General features: G+C 38.5%; 1 protein-coding gene across 1 annotated transcript in view; it reads right to left on the reverse strand.

Moving 5' to 3' along the window:
* Positions 1–10,214, reverse strand: part of pcca (propionyl-CoA carboxylase subunit alpha) — a 46,881-nt gene extending 36,667 nt beyond the window's left edge. Inside the window, exons 1-10 of the mRNA XM_041948032.1 lie at positions 10,149–10,214; positions 7,876–7,953; positions 7,561–7,608; positions 7,199–7,267; positions 6,849–6,962; positions 4,881–4,934; positions 3,619–3,750; positions 2,681–2,717; positions 1,670–1,748; positions 905–1,007 (exon numbers count right to left, since the gene is read on the reverse strand). Coding sequence (XP_041803966.1) covers positions 905–1,007; positions 1,670–1,748; positions 2,681–2,717; positions 3,619–3,750; positions 4,881–4,934; positions 6,849–6,962; positions 7,199–7,267; positions 7,561–7,608; positions 7,876–7,953; positions 10,149–10,202 — 768 coding nt within the window. The 5' untranslated portion in view covers positions 10,203–10,214. The remainder of the gene's footprint in view (positions 1–904; positions 1,008–1,669; positions 1,749–2,680; positions 2,718–3,618; positions 3,751–4,880; positions 4,935–6,848; positions 6,963–7,198; positions 7,268–7,560; positions 7,609–7,875; positions 7,954–10,148) is intronic.
* Between the last annotated feature and the right edge of the window lie 2,532 nt (positions 10,215–12,746).

A 12,746-nucleotide genomic window follows, 5' to 3' on the forward strand; every position in this document is an offset into this window, starting at 1 on the left:
GTCCTTCATCCACACCTTGATTGACCTAGCTGTGTGGCAAGGAGCATTGTCCTGCTGGAAAAAACAATCCTCAGAGTTGGGGAATATCGTCAGAGCAGAGGGAAGCAAGTTTTCTTCCAGGATAACCTTGTATGTGCATGCATCCTTCGCAAAGATGAATCTGCCTGATTCCAGCCTTGCTGAAGCACCCCAGATCCTCCACGTCTCCATCTAACCATTTGATGACCAAGTGTTGGGGAAAGCTGAAATTGGACTCATCAGAGAAGATGACCTTACTGCAGTCTTCTATGGTCCAATCCTTCTGGTCTTCTGCCAACCTAAACCTGGCTCTTCTTTGCTTCTCATCCATGAAGGGCTTTATTCTAGCTTTACACGACTATTACTATTTCGAACCGTTCTTGATGTGCACTTCACCCAAGCTGCCATTTGCCATTCTTTTTGTAGGTCACTTAATATCATCCTACAGTTGCTGAGTGACATTCGAATGACATGACGGTCCTCCTGGTCAGTGGAGAGTCGTTTTCGCCCTCTGCCCGTCTGTAGCTTTGTTGTCCTCAATATTTGCTGCTTGACCTTGTTCTTATGAACCGCCATCCTAAAATTTCAAGGATGGAAGCAACCTGACGCTCACTGTATTCCTCTGCCAGTAAAGCCAGAATTGAACTGTTCTTTTCCTCACTCAAAACTTTTCTTATCAACTCTTTTAGCATGGTCAATAGTTATTTTGTGATTCCAATTACTTTTGAACTACTAGCACTGTTTTTGCCATCCTGCTGATTCTATTGCAAGAGGATGGTGATGACCACAGCAGTGGTTTTTATACTTTTCCTTGTTAAATAAGATTTGGTTCAAATGATATATATATATACATAAATATAAATTGTTCATATATGTTCTATTATACCTGTATCTCTATGTGTCTGGGGCTGTCGATGTACTTCTCGATGAGCAGCCTGTCATCTCCAAAGCTGGAAGCTGCTTCCTGGGATGAGAACCGGAAACCTTCCCTGTAACATGAACAAACACAAAAAGGTTGCAGCAGCTAGAAAGCATAAACAAATATCAGTCTTTCAGAATTGCAAAAACCTGCAAAAAGACCACAGCAAACTCAATAATTTTAGCATCCACAGTGCACAGGCCAGTTGAAAAGAATAATGATGAGCTTTAGCTGCCACAACAGGCTGCCACTCTTGAAGTGCAGCTACTATAGAAAGCGCTATAGCACTATAAGAAATATATGCTCATTCTGAATTTGATATCAGCAACACTTTTTAAACAAGTTGCGACAGGAACAACAACCTGTTTGGAACATTCCACAACTTAACAGGTTAATTGGTAACAGGTGATTGCATCGTGACTGGGCACAAAAGGGTTAAAAGGTTCAGCCGCTCATAAGTAAGGATATCACTTGAAGTATTTGAAATAGTTTCAAAGTAGTAGTGACTGTGTTTGGTAGTAGTTACTGGGCTATTTGCAATAGATTTTGTAGTCATTTGTGAGGTCAAGTAGTTTACATAATTTAAGCAGTACACTTAAGAAGCAGAACTGCCCTCCTTAGTTTGCGCTGTGAAGGCTGTTTATTATACATTATTTTATCAATAAGGATGTGAAAAAGAGTGGATGATGATTTTTGTACACTGAGGGTGTGACACAAACAGGAATACAGTACCTTGTCTCCTCATCATTCCAAGCAATCCTCATTCCTTTCCCTCCTCCTCCTGCAGATGCTTTGATCATCACTGGGTAGCCTAGTAACAACAAAGATAAAGCAACATCTCAAGTTTAAAGGTGCATCTCCAAAAGTGATTCTTCACCTTACTTCAACCACCGAAATCTGACTAGCCTTTTATGAAGAGAGGCAGTCGTGTATCTATGGCAGACTACAGAGGTCATGGCCCAAAAATGACCAACAAAAGACACCACTGTACAGTCATAGATCAAAATGTGCTGTTTATCAAAGGGCATTGGACCAATAACAACTGTCCAAGCAAAGCTGAGTGTATTAGTAAATCAGATAGCAAAGAGGAGTGCAACATTACTCTGTATACAAAAGACCTGCTTTTATTTTTTTCGTTTTTGGATGTCTAGATCTAGCTAAATTTAAGCTTTTGAACTGGTCTTGATCGCAGCCTCTGCCAAAAATATGTGAACTGCCCTGAAAAGATAAATTCATGCAAGAGAACCAATGAATTTGGTTGGACTCTACCAATTTTGCCAGGAAGAGTGGTGAAAGATCCAACCAGAACTCCAGAAGTTTAATAACTACCAAAAGGAGTTGACTGAGAAGAAAAGAGCAAAGTGATGTGCAACCAAATTTGAGTTGTGTTGGATGTACATTTTTGACTCATTAGATTTAGTTACATTTTTGGAAGAAGCAAAAAATAAATAAATTGTAGAAAACAAAACCTTTTTTTTCACCAGAGAAAAGCATCAGTTATAGAAATCATTAAAATCTCCAAATTGCTTTGACACAAATGTCCATTGCATGTAAACTTTTGACTGCAACTCTATGTAAACAGATAATAAATAGTAAATCTTCATAATGATGAACATCTCCTCTGACAGATGGGTGTGTGGGGTCAAATGAGTGTGAGATCATTTCTGCAGTGAAAGAGCAGTGGGATTCAGCTCTGTAAGACAAACACATACAGTACACTTTCAGTGGGAAATGATGACTTACCAATGTCCTGTGCAATCTTCACAGCTTCCTCAGCATTCTGACACAGAGAGGGGTTTATGTTTACTGATTATGAACCAAAGCATTACTTACAACTGTGCAGTAACTGTCTCTTCCATGCTTTGGAGCCAAATTATTTTTCTCAGCAATAAAAAAAACAACATAAAATAGCAGACTAACATGTCCTTCTGAGTGGTCCCTGAACACAACACACACGTAACAGTTCATATCATGTCAATGCATCATAGCAGCTGTCCAGAAAGTGGCAAGTAGATAAATTAAATGGCCCTTGATATAATAAAAGTTCACTATCCCTGTGGTGAAGCATAACTTGTGTGTCCAGGTTTGTTTTTGAGTGTGGAATGGGCTCATTCCTGCACTTTGTGACCAATGGGGGGAAAAAAACAATTGCACAATTGCTGTTCTCACCAACCAAAGACTCAATGGGTGTTCTACTATCTCCAGCCCTCAGGACAGTAATGGGCCCATTGTGGCTTGGTGGATCAAAATGGGGCAAAGAAGATGACACACTCCAAAACCAAACCACACAAAGGTGAGACTTATGCTTTATAGGACATGGAAATGATTGATTAAACAACTTAAGAATTGCAATAACATTTTTAGAATGATGTAGTGAGCATCTCCCCTTAGATTTCGGTCCAGAACCTCAGGTAAATATGATTTCTATGTCTGGATGCTGATGGATCTCAGCGGTGAACAGAAATTTTCCAGCCTGTTTGTGTTTTCTAAACGTGTTGTTTGTGGTAAAAATGTTTTGTATATGGGCTGAATGAAATCACTTATTGTTGTATAAGTAAAAGTAACAACATTAAGCATTATTTTGGTATTGCCTATTATAGCATCGAAAAGTACTGATGAAAAAAGAACAAGTGAATAAGGGAGAGTGTTCCATAAAGAGACCTTAGTGTGTGTGCCTGTACCTTGACGACTCCATCGAAGCCTGGGATAGTATTGACCTTAGCAGCCTTAGCGATCAGCTTGCTCTCAATTTTATCCCCCATTGCCTGGATAGCCTGGGTGTCTGGGCCAATGAATGTCACATCCTCTGCCGCCTAGCAACAAAACAACAATACAATGACATTTACATTATCAAACTTGTAATATTAATATTGAGAGAACAGAAAGCTGAACTCTCACCCCTCTGCTGAGCTGGCTCCACTAGTCTCACAACACACACTGTGTTTGCAATCATTATTTGTATCGTACATCTTCCTAAAAACATGAAACATTAACGTTAACGTTGAGGAGGGAGAGGGGAGATCAATATCCATCTAATGTCTGTGTGTTCAGTAGTGAGGTCAGGAATGCTAAACTATGTCTAAACAAGGATAAATACATTTTTATTTCAACATTCAATAGTTGAGAGTTTAGACTATGTTGTCACACATACAGATCTTCCAAGGTCATGAGTAAACTCCCATACTCAACTGCTCTTATATCTTTGTCCTAATAAATAGATGCTAGTCAAATACCGAGTATTACCCTAACTTAGCGTGAGTGCCTCAATAAGTAAATTTCAGCTGCATTCAAACCATGGAGCACTTGTTACCACTTGGAAAGCTGGTGCTTACATGATAGATGACAGTCACCTTGGATGTGTGTCACACCAGAATGGGTTAGCTTTGACACAATCATGTAATGTCTCCCCATTTATTCTCAGTTACACAGTCACACCAAATCTGAAGTCCCAGATCAAAATTCAAAAGGTCATGACAGCTCATTCAAGTGTTTCAGTATACATTATCCTCATTCTTTCGTGAATTATTTATTGATTATTTATTAGCATAAATTACTCATGTTCATGAGACTACAACAAATCATTAATAATCCTAAGACTGATAATCAGTAAATCAGTGACAAATGCTTTTCTCCACTAAAATAAAAAAAAAAAATCATGGCTTAGCATTTGTCATTAATTCTTAATTCATAATAGTCTAGTCCTTGTACAATTTTTCAATATGTCTCAATATTTTCCATTGGCAATATATTTCAAAAGTCTTTTGTATAAAATGTACATAATATAGTCAACTTCCTATTTTGTATTTTTTATTTTCCATTGCCTTGCTATTTCTACTTCTATTGCTGCTGCATGTAACACCAAATTTCACCAACTGGGGATTAATAAAGTTTATCTTATGTGTCAAGAGATAATACATGTGTATTTTATTCAATGTGTACTCACCAGTCGCTTTGCAAACTCTTTGTTTTCAGAGAGAAACCCATAGCCAGGATGTACCTACAGAGAAAAAAAAAATGTAACCTTTACTTGTTCCAAATGCTTTCAAACACAAAGCTATAGCTTTGAATTATACAACCAGAGGTATATTCAACAGATCGACCGATTACCGGCCGGGCTGATTATTGGCGCAGATATTTGGAGTTTTGACGTATATTAGTATCGGCCTTTTTTAAATCCGATGGCCCGATATCAAGAAATCAATTAAAAACTGGGTTATTTCTCTCCTGCCACTTCTGTCTCGAGCATTGTTCCGCCCACGGCGCCATCTGATTGGTTAAGCGAGCCACAGTATGCCTAAGTGGCAGAGTCAAAATGAAGTGAAAGCTGTCCTCACACACACGGCGGAGAGGGAGCCCCCTCAGGATTTCCACACAAGAAGTTTTCCCACACGAGCGCCAGCATTGCGCCAGACAGAATCATTTGAAATAATGCTGTTGGTAATATCGATGTAGAAACAGCCCCTGATAGTAGAAGCCTCTGTGTGTGATTGTGAGAGAGAGTAAGAAATTCAATTCAGTCTTGTTTTGTTGCAGGGAAGCACACTGAGATGAAGGCTGACGAGCTTTTAGCGTAACATTAGCTCGCCGGTCCTGCTCTAAACACTCAGCAGACTCAATGGGAGAATGTCTGTTATGCAGAGAATAGTGTTTGCATGAAAGACACATGGAAAAACTTTACAACTCACAACTACTAACGTTGCTGTGAGCTTTCTGGTCCTATGATCTGAAAATTAAAGTGAAGATGAGTCGCTATGGGCTAATTAGTGTTTAACAGCTGGTCTAATCCCTTGCAACAAGGCTGCTGATAATATTGATATGGAAATAGTGATAGTGGTAAGAAGTGTGTGTGAGAGAGTAAAATTCAAGAGTCGTTTATCTGAACAAAAAGGTGGAACATTTTAAATCCTGTGTGAGCTCATTAAAGCCCTAAAGGCTGTTTGTGTTCTGTCAGGAGTCTCAGTAGATTATACTTTTTATGTAGCTTTTGTCATATTAATCATTAAAAATGTAGCAACATAGTTTTGAATGACAGGGTCCCTGCTATTGTATGAAAATATAAAATTTAATAATGAAATCTACTGTAGGCTTCCCAAATGCTGTAATATTTGTTTACTGTGGAAAATTTCAAGGAGCTATTTAAGTTTTTATTTTAAGTTTACAGGAGTTGATGCTGAGCCTGGGAACTCTGTTTTAAGTTGGAACAAAAAGAGCAAAGTTCAAAGTCATTTCAGTTGTTGTGACATTTTACTTTATTCACTATGTATAGAATTCAGGGAGCTATTATATAAGTTTGCTAACGCCATGTACTTTTTGTTATGTTTGAACTTAAAACAATGATAAGTCATTTCAGTTATATTTAAATGATGGAAACATTTCAGGTAGCTATTTTTTTAAGTTTTTATTCAACTTTATAAGAGATGCTTCTGACTCTAGGAACTCCATGCACTTCTGGAGCTATTTGTTTTCTATTTGTTCGGTTAAATAAACATGCTTTAGGCATTTAAACCAGGTTCAGTGTTTGTATTATTCAACATTTTTACACCAATTTTTGCACTTTTACTGAAAATGAATATCGGCTCCAAATATCCGTTATCGGCCTCTGTAACTGCTAATAATTGGTATCGGTACTGAAACACCCATTTCGGTCGATCTCTAGTATACTCTATCAATTAAAAGTAGAGAAATATTTAGAACTAACAAAATCTAACCAGATGAATGACTGGTACTGCTGAGAGATAGTAGTTTACAAGTGTATACTAACTGCACAAAAGGTGAACCAGGTGAATCATGCAGCCATATGGTTCACGGGTTAGAGGAACTTTGTGTTGACTTAATGAGCATGTATATCAAATACACAGAATGTCATGCATGCCATTTACCACAGTCACATAAGAGCCATAGAAAAGCTTACAGCTTGTGCTCCAGTCACTCTGATGGCATCCATAATGGCATCCATGTTCAGATAGCTCTTACTGGTGGGTGCGGGACCTACACACACTGCTTCATCAGCCATCTTTACATGAACCTAGACAGACAGACAGACAGACAGACAGACAGACAGACAGACAGAGACACACACAGATGTCATCAGAAAAGTAGAAAGTGTGGTACAGACTTGACACATACAAACTGATTTAGGACACAGTTAAAACAGTGATACAACACATTTGGTTTCAGAAGACTATGAGGGATATGTATCATACAGATGTGTTTGATGTGACTTCAAGTTTGAACAATGGATGAACACAGATGGCAACTTACAGCGTTGGAGTCTACATCACTGTGAACAGCTACAGACTGGATGCCCATATTCTGACAAGTCTTGATCACCTGATGGAAAAAACACAATATTAACACTGAGGCTTCACTCTGCAGTCAATATCAAATACAAGACTGAGAATAATATCGTTAGGTATGGTTGTTGTGAGTTATGGTGGAAACAAAGAAAAGCAGTGAAGTAAAGTTTGTGGCCCAGAAGATGCAGAAGTGGTCAATCAGCCCTACTGGGTTTCCTTCACCAGCTCCTCTGTCTGAGGTGGAACAAGGTCAAGCTCCAGTGAGTGTATGTATGTCTTTAGGTGTTCAACGGTAAACTGCCAACAGTTTCTGTCAGCCAGTCTTACTCTGCAAGCAATCTCCCCTCTGTTGGCGATGAGGATCTTATCAAATGTCTGTGGAAGACAACAGCACACAGATTTAATGTGTTCACCACTGACACTATTAAAACTTTCTTTACTCCATCTATTTGTCAAAAGACTAGCAGCACAAGCACTTTATTTAACCGTAACTCCTGAGCAAGGCAGAAATTTGATTAAAAACACTAAATTACATCTTGCCTCGCAGTAATTATATTTAGAGATTTTCTTCTGAATCAGCAGCTGATAGTTGAATACATCACTGGTTAGCCAAACCAGAAGGAGAAGAAAGCTGGTCATTACCTTTTCACTGGGATTGTAGGTGGTGGAATATTGAACGTGGCTGTGCACTGCACAGCAATTGGACTGGAATGAGGCATACTGTAAAACGCATAGAGAGAATATATTAGGCTACTGTGTCATTTCATTTCATTCATTATTATGTGAGTGTTGTTGTAAATGATGTCTAGGGGTGTTAGGTGTAAGGATTGGCTGACTGGTGGAGGGAGATCTTCACCTGATCTATGTTTTATTTGTACTTCACATAACACCAAAAAAGCAGGGGTGACCTGCTGGTCTGCACCTGAAATGAGATTCTACGTCTTTCTGTTGAACACATGCTCATTAACAAACAACTCTGGTTAACCGAGGTCGAATATAACCAGCAAATAAATTAAATGGAATGTATTCATGACCTAATTTAGTGGCTATTTCATCAATTATGTGAGTAATGACAGTACGCATACTGAAATATCTCAATGAACATTTGTGAGCGGGTTAGCATGTTAGACAATGGCAACATACAGCAATTCAGCCACAAAGCCCGGGTGACAGAGCACAATCAGGGCTATCGCTCTGCTGTCGCTCATTTATTAAAATTAACAGAACTGTTGTGAAACATTGTTCAAATGATCAAACAGTAAAGGAAGTGGGGCATGCTTAATGATACTTTGATACTATGATGATGACAGTACTACACAAGCATCCACAACAGTGAATCTGGTGGTCTGAATTTGCAGCATTCTGCTGATCTTTCTTTCTGTCTCTCTCTAAAAATGGATGCTTGTCATTCAAAATAACGTAAGGCAGTCAGTCCACAGATATCGCACACAAAAATAAAAAAATATTATTTTATTTACAGAATGACTGATCATCAATCTTGTTTGGTGACGTTTTTTCAGTCTAACCAGTCTAACATTGTGTATTTTATAGTTTGGATTACTGAAAGTTTGCATTGAATTCATTATTCTGATAAACACCATTGTCATACTGATGATATTTCAATGGGGTATTTAAAAAAGTAATTGTCTTCATTAGTCCTGAGACCACCACTGTGTAAAGGTAATGCTCAAAATAATCTAAATAAGCTAAAATGAATTATTTTTACAAAACCTTTTCAAAACCTTGTCCCTCTTTGACCCATATGTTTAGATTTTAAACAAACTCAATTTCAGATTCTGCTTATCAATTCCTATTTTAATCTCTACAACAAAGACACATAAACTGACATAAATGACAACTATCTAAGGAACAAAACAAAACATATCATACTATGCTACTATGCGTTAGGAATTACATATGTGTGTGTGTATATATATATATATATATATACACACACACACACACATACATAAATACACACACATAATCTATAGTCTTGTATAAAATTTACATATATAGTCTACTCTTATTTTGAACTTTCTTATTTTGTAAGTTTTACTTTCTATTCCCTAATGCAATAACATTGCCTTTGCAATATTATTGCATTATTGATTATGCCTGTAATAAAAATTTTCTCCAGGTGGGGATTAATAAATTGATATTATCTTATCTTACTACAAACACGTTACCAATAGGGGCACATCAATCATTTTTGGCCATAGGGCCCCCTAGTGGGCAGATCCAGTCTAGCACGAGACTTTTTCGAGGGTTCAGTCTAAAAAGCTTTGCAGCAGCAGTCTGGTCCTCTTCAGCAACACAGCGAAGTCTTGCACAGGGAAGCAAAAATGCATTGCAGTAGTTTTTATATTTGGTTTTTTATTTAACAAATATGTGAATAACTGTAGCTGTTTCTCATCTGAGAAAATTCACATGCTGGTCAAAAGTCAACGAAAGATGCAGCCGGTAATCAGAGTTGTTTGGTAAATAATGTAACGCCTTACAATTTGTATTGACCTTTCGGCCATTAAAATAAATATATGTCAAACACATAACATATATTTTCTACAACCGTTTGGAGCACAACCTGTCTGAGACAATGTCAAAGTTATACTTGGCTTACACTCTTACGACGGGAACGCCAGACATTATTCATCATTATTTACTTGTCAAGCAACAAGCTCATAAATTTAGCATTGTGACTGATTATTAAATTATGTGTTACCATCTAATCTAAGGAAATTCCGAGTGTTATCTTTACGTCTGCTACGTCAAGAACGTTGAGGACTGTCGTTCCTGTCATTTGCAGACTGTGGACTACGTTAACAGCTGTCATGTCATTCGCGCGCTGTTAGTAAGCACGCAGTTGTTATTTTAACGAGCTTGTGCTCTGCAGAATCAATCTATGGACAGTTTACCTTTACAGTGAAGAGCAGCCTGTTCAGGGATGGAGAGAGTCTGTGGGCCGCCATGTTGCTACACTGTGACCGTCAACCACGCCACTGACGTGATGACGTTAGCGTCTTAGAGAGACGGCAGAGGTTACAGTTTTTCCATACGATGCTTCTGATTGGCTTAGCCTGATATTATTACCCTAACCAATCATCACTCCTGGTGTTCAAACGTAACTAGCCCAACCTATGTGTACTAGCCAATCAGAGGCAGAGTAGGGTGGCTCATGCCTTAGCCACTGAAAGAAGAGCGGTGATGAGAGAAGTGTCAGCTCCAGGCATGTTTTTTCCTCTCAACCTTGTTGTAAATGCCTCGTAAATGGAAACATTATTTAAAACCCCGTTGAACAAATTATTTTGTATTATGGCAGGCATTTCTTCTTCCAACGTGTTTCTTTTGTCTTTGGGTGCATTTGTTTTCTGTCAAGAAACAAGATTCCTTGTGGGGAAATTTTCGAAGAATAAGTTGGTAACTAAAAATGTTTTTGTAAGAAACAAGCTCCGGGATAATTTTTTGCATCGCACTGGATTTTTAGGGACTAACTGATTATAACTGGTAAAAATATGCCAAGTCAGTCTGCAAAGGACAGGTCCTGAAGGATAGCTATAAATACACCAGTGAGGCACAACATGCAACAACTTGGCTGGATCACTGGATATGTAAAGGTGAGGTTCATGATTGTTGAGAGAAAGTTGGGATCTTGTATGGTTTGGCCACAACGGATCACATACTTGTCAATTAAATGTTGAGATTCTACCTGAGTTATGAACCATGCACAAGTGGGAAATTAGATTTGTCTAATCTTAAAAGATTACTGGCATTACAATTCACTGATTGATAAGTAATGCTGATATACCACTTGATGCTATTCTGTGTGGCAATATTAACTGTGAGATTCTAAGATCACAAGAGTGATCTATGTGTAATGTATAATAGTACATTTTCTAAATAATGTCAGGAAATCATTCTGCCAAAAAAGGGCAAACAACATAATTTCAGACCAGGATGGCCTGTACTCCATGTAGAGTCCAAACAAAGTTTTTACACCTGTTTTTATCAGGAAGAGCAGTGTATGGCCCAGAATGTTAACACAAGAATGATGCAAATGCTAGATTTATGAATGCTGTAGGCTTTATTAAAAGAAATTAACAGGTCATGAGGGCAAACTCCATGGCCAAAAAGCTTCAGCAGGAAAATGCAAGATTATCAGTTACGCTTAGAGGCCTTTGCCATCAAATACTAATTGATTTACTGGGTCTGAAAATATTGCTGACCTGTGGAGAAAACTTTAGAGGGATATTTTTACCTGGGTTATGAGTGATGAATTTAATGTTAGTGATGTTTCTAATAATGACGGTGTGGTTATTAGACCAGGTGAAATGTACTATGCCATCAAGAAATGGGCAGTGAACAAAGCATGTGGACCTGAACAAAAAAAAGCAGAGCATCTGAAGCATCAAGCATGGAATCTCAGTGCAACTTGCAATGTGTTTTTCTGGGTTCTTAATGCATGGCATACTACCTGTCATTTCTTAGAGTCAATAGTCAAAGACAAAGCTGGTAAAGTCTAGCAAATTAGCTAGAAAATTAGCAACCTGCCTGGTATACTTTCAAAAGTACTGGAACTAATTCTCTTGGATAGGCTTCAAGACACTAACCATCAATTTTGTTTTAGAAATGAACATGACACATATTTGTTTATATATGCACTGCATGAAGTTGTTGGTACGTATAGAAGATGTTACACCACATCATTTATGTCTTTCCTGGATCTGCAATGTGCAGCGCCAGTGGTGCAAACTTATGCCTTTAAAACAGCCCTTTTTAGACCCTACTGTACTCCACTCTGAAAAAAAAAAGCAAAATGAAATGGCTTCTGGTGAATTCAGAATCTTGGTCAAGCTCCCAAAACAAACAAGTGCAAGACATATATTTGCGACTAGTAATGTAATATATTTGTGCCCTTTCATTCTGTTTCAAGGAATTTAATTTTATTTGTGACGATCTTTTAGTTTGGGACCATGAGTGAGTCCTTTACACTAGGTTTCTTTGTAAAAGTCTTCACTATTGTAAACACCCAGTGCTAGTTTTGTCATGCCCTCCACATTTTGTTATCCTATTCCTGCTCATTCTGACTGGCTGTGGGCAAACCTGTTCCCAATCCTGAATCAACTGATGATTACAGCTGTGGCGAGGAGTGGCCCTCCATTGTTCACACTGCAACCTACCTTATAAGAAGCCAGGTGACCACGACTCGACGCTGGATCGTAAAAGTTCTTTTGTCAGTCTGTCTGCATATGCCTAGCACTTTGGTCCTCTGGCTTGTGAATTGTTCTGCTCTAACCTTGGTTTTTTTGTGATCCAGATACCCTCCTCTGCGCTGCATCTCATCTCCTGCCATTCCACAACCTGCTCTGCTGCTTCTACTGGCTCCTGTTCCACCTTCATCTACCCTCACCCTCTGCCATCCAGGAGTTTTTCCTGCCCTCCATTCCAGTCCGTCAGCGCCGGCTCTTTTGCTAATCCCCAGTGTGCTTGCGCTTAGACCATTTCTGTTCGTCCTT

The sequence above is a fragment of the Chelmon rostratus genome, chromosome 11 (assembly GCF_017976325.1).
Source record: "Chelmon rostratus isolate fCheRos1 chromosome 11, fCheRos1.pri, whole genome shotgun sequence".
In the NCBI taxonomy this organism is placed as follows: domain Eukaryota; kingdom Metazoa; phylum Chordata; class Actinopteri; order Chaetodontiformes; family Chaetodontidae; genus Chelmon; species Chelmon rostratus.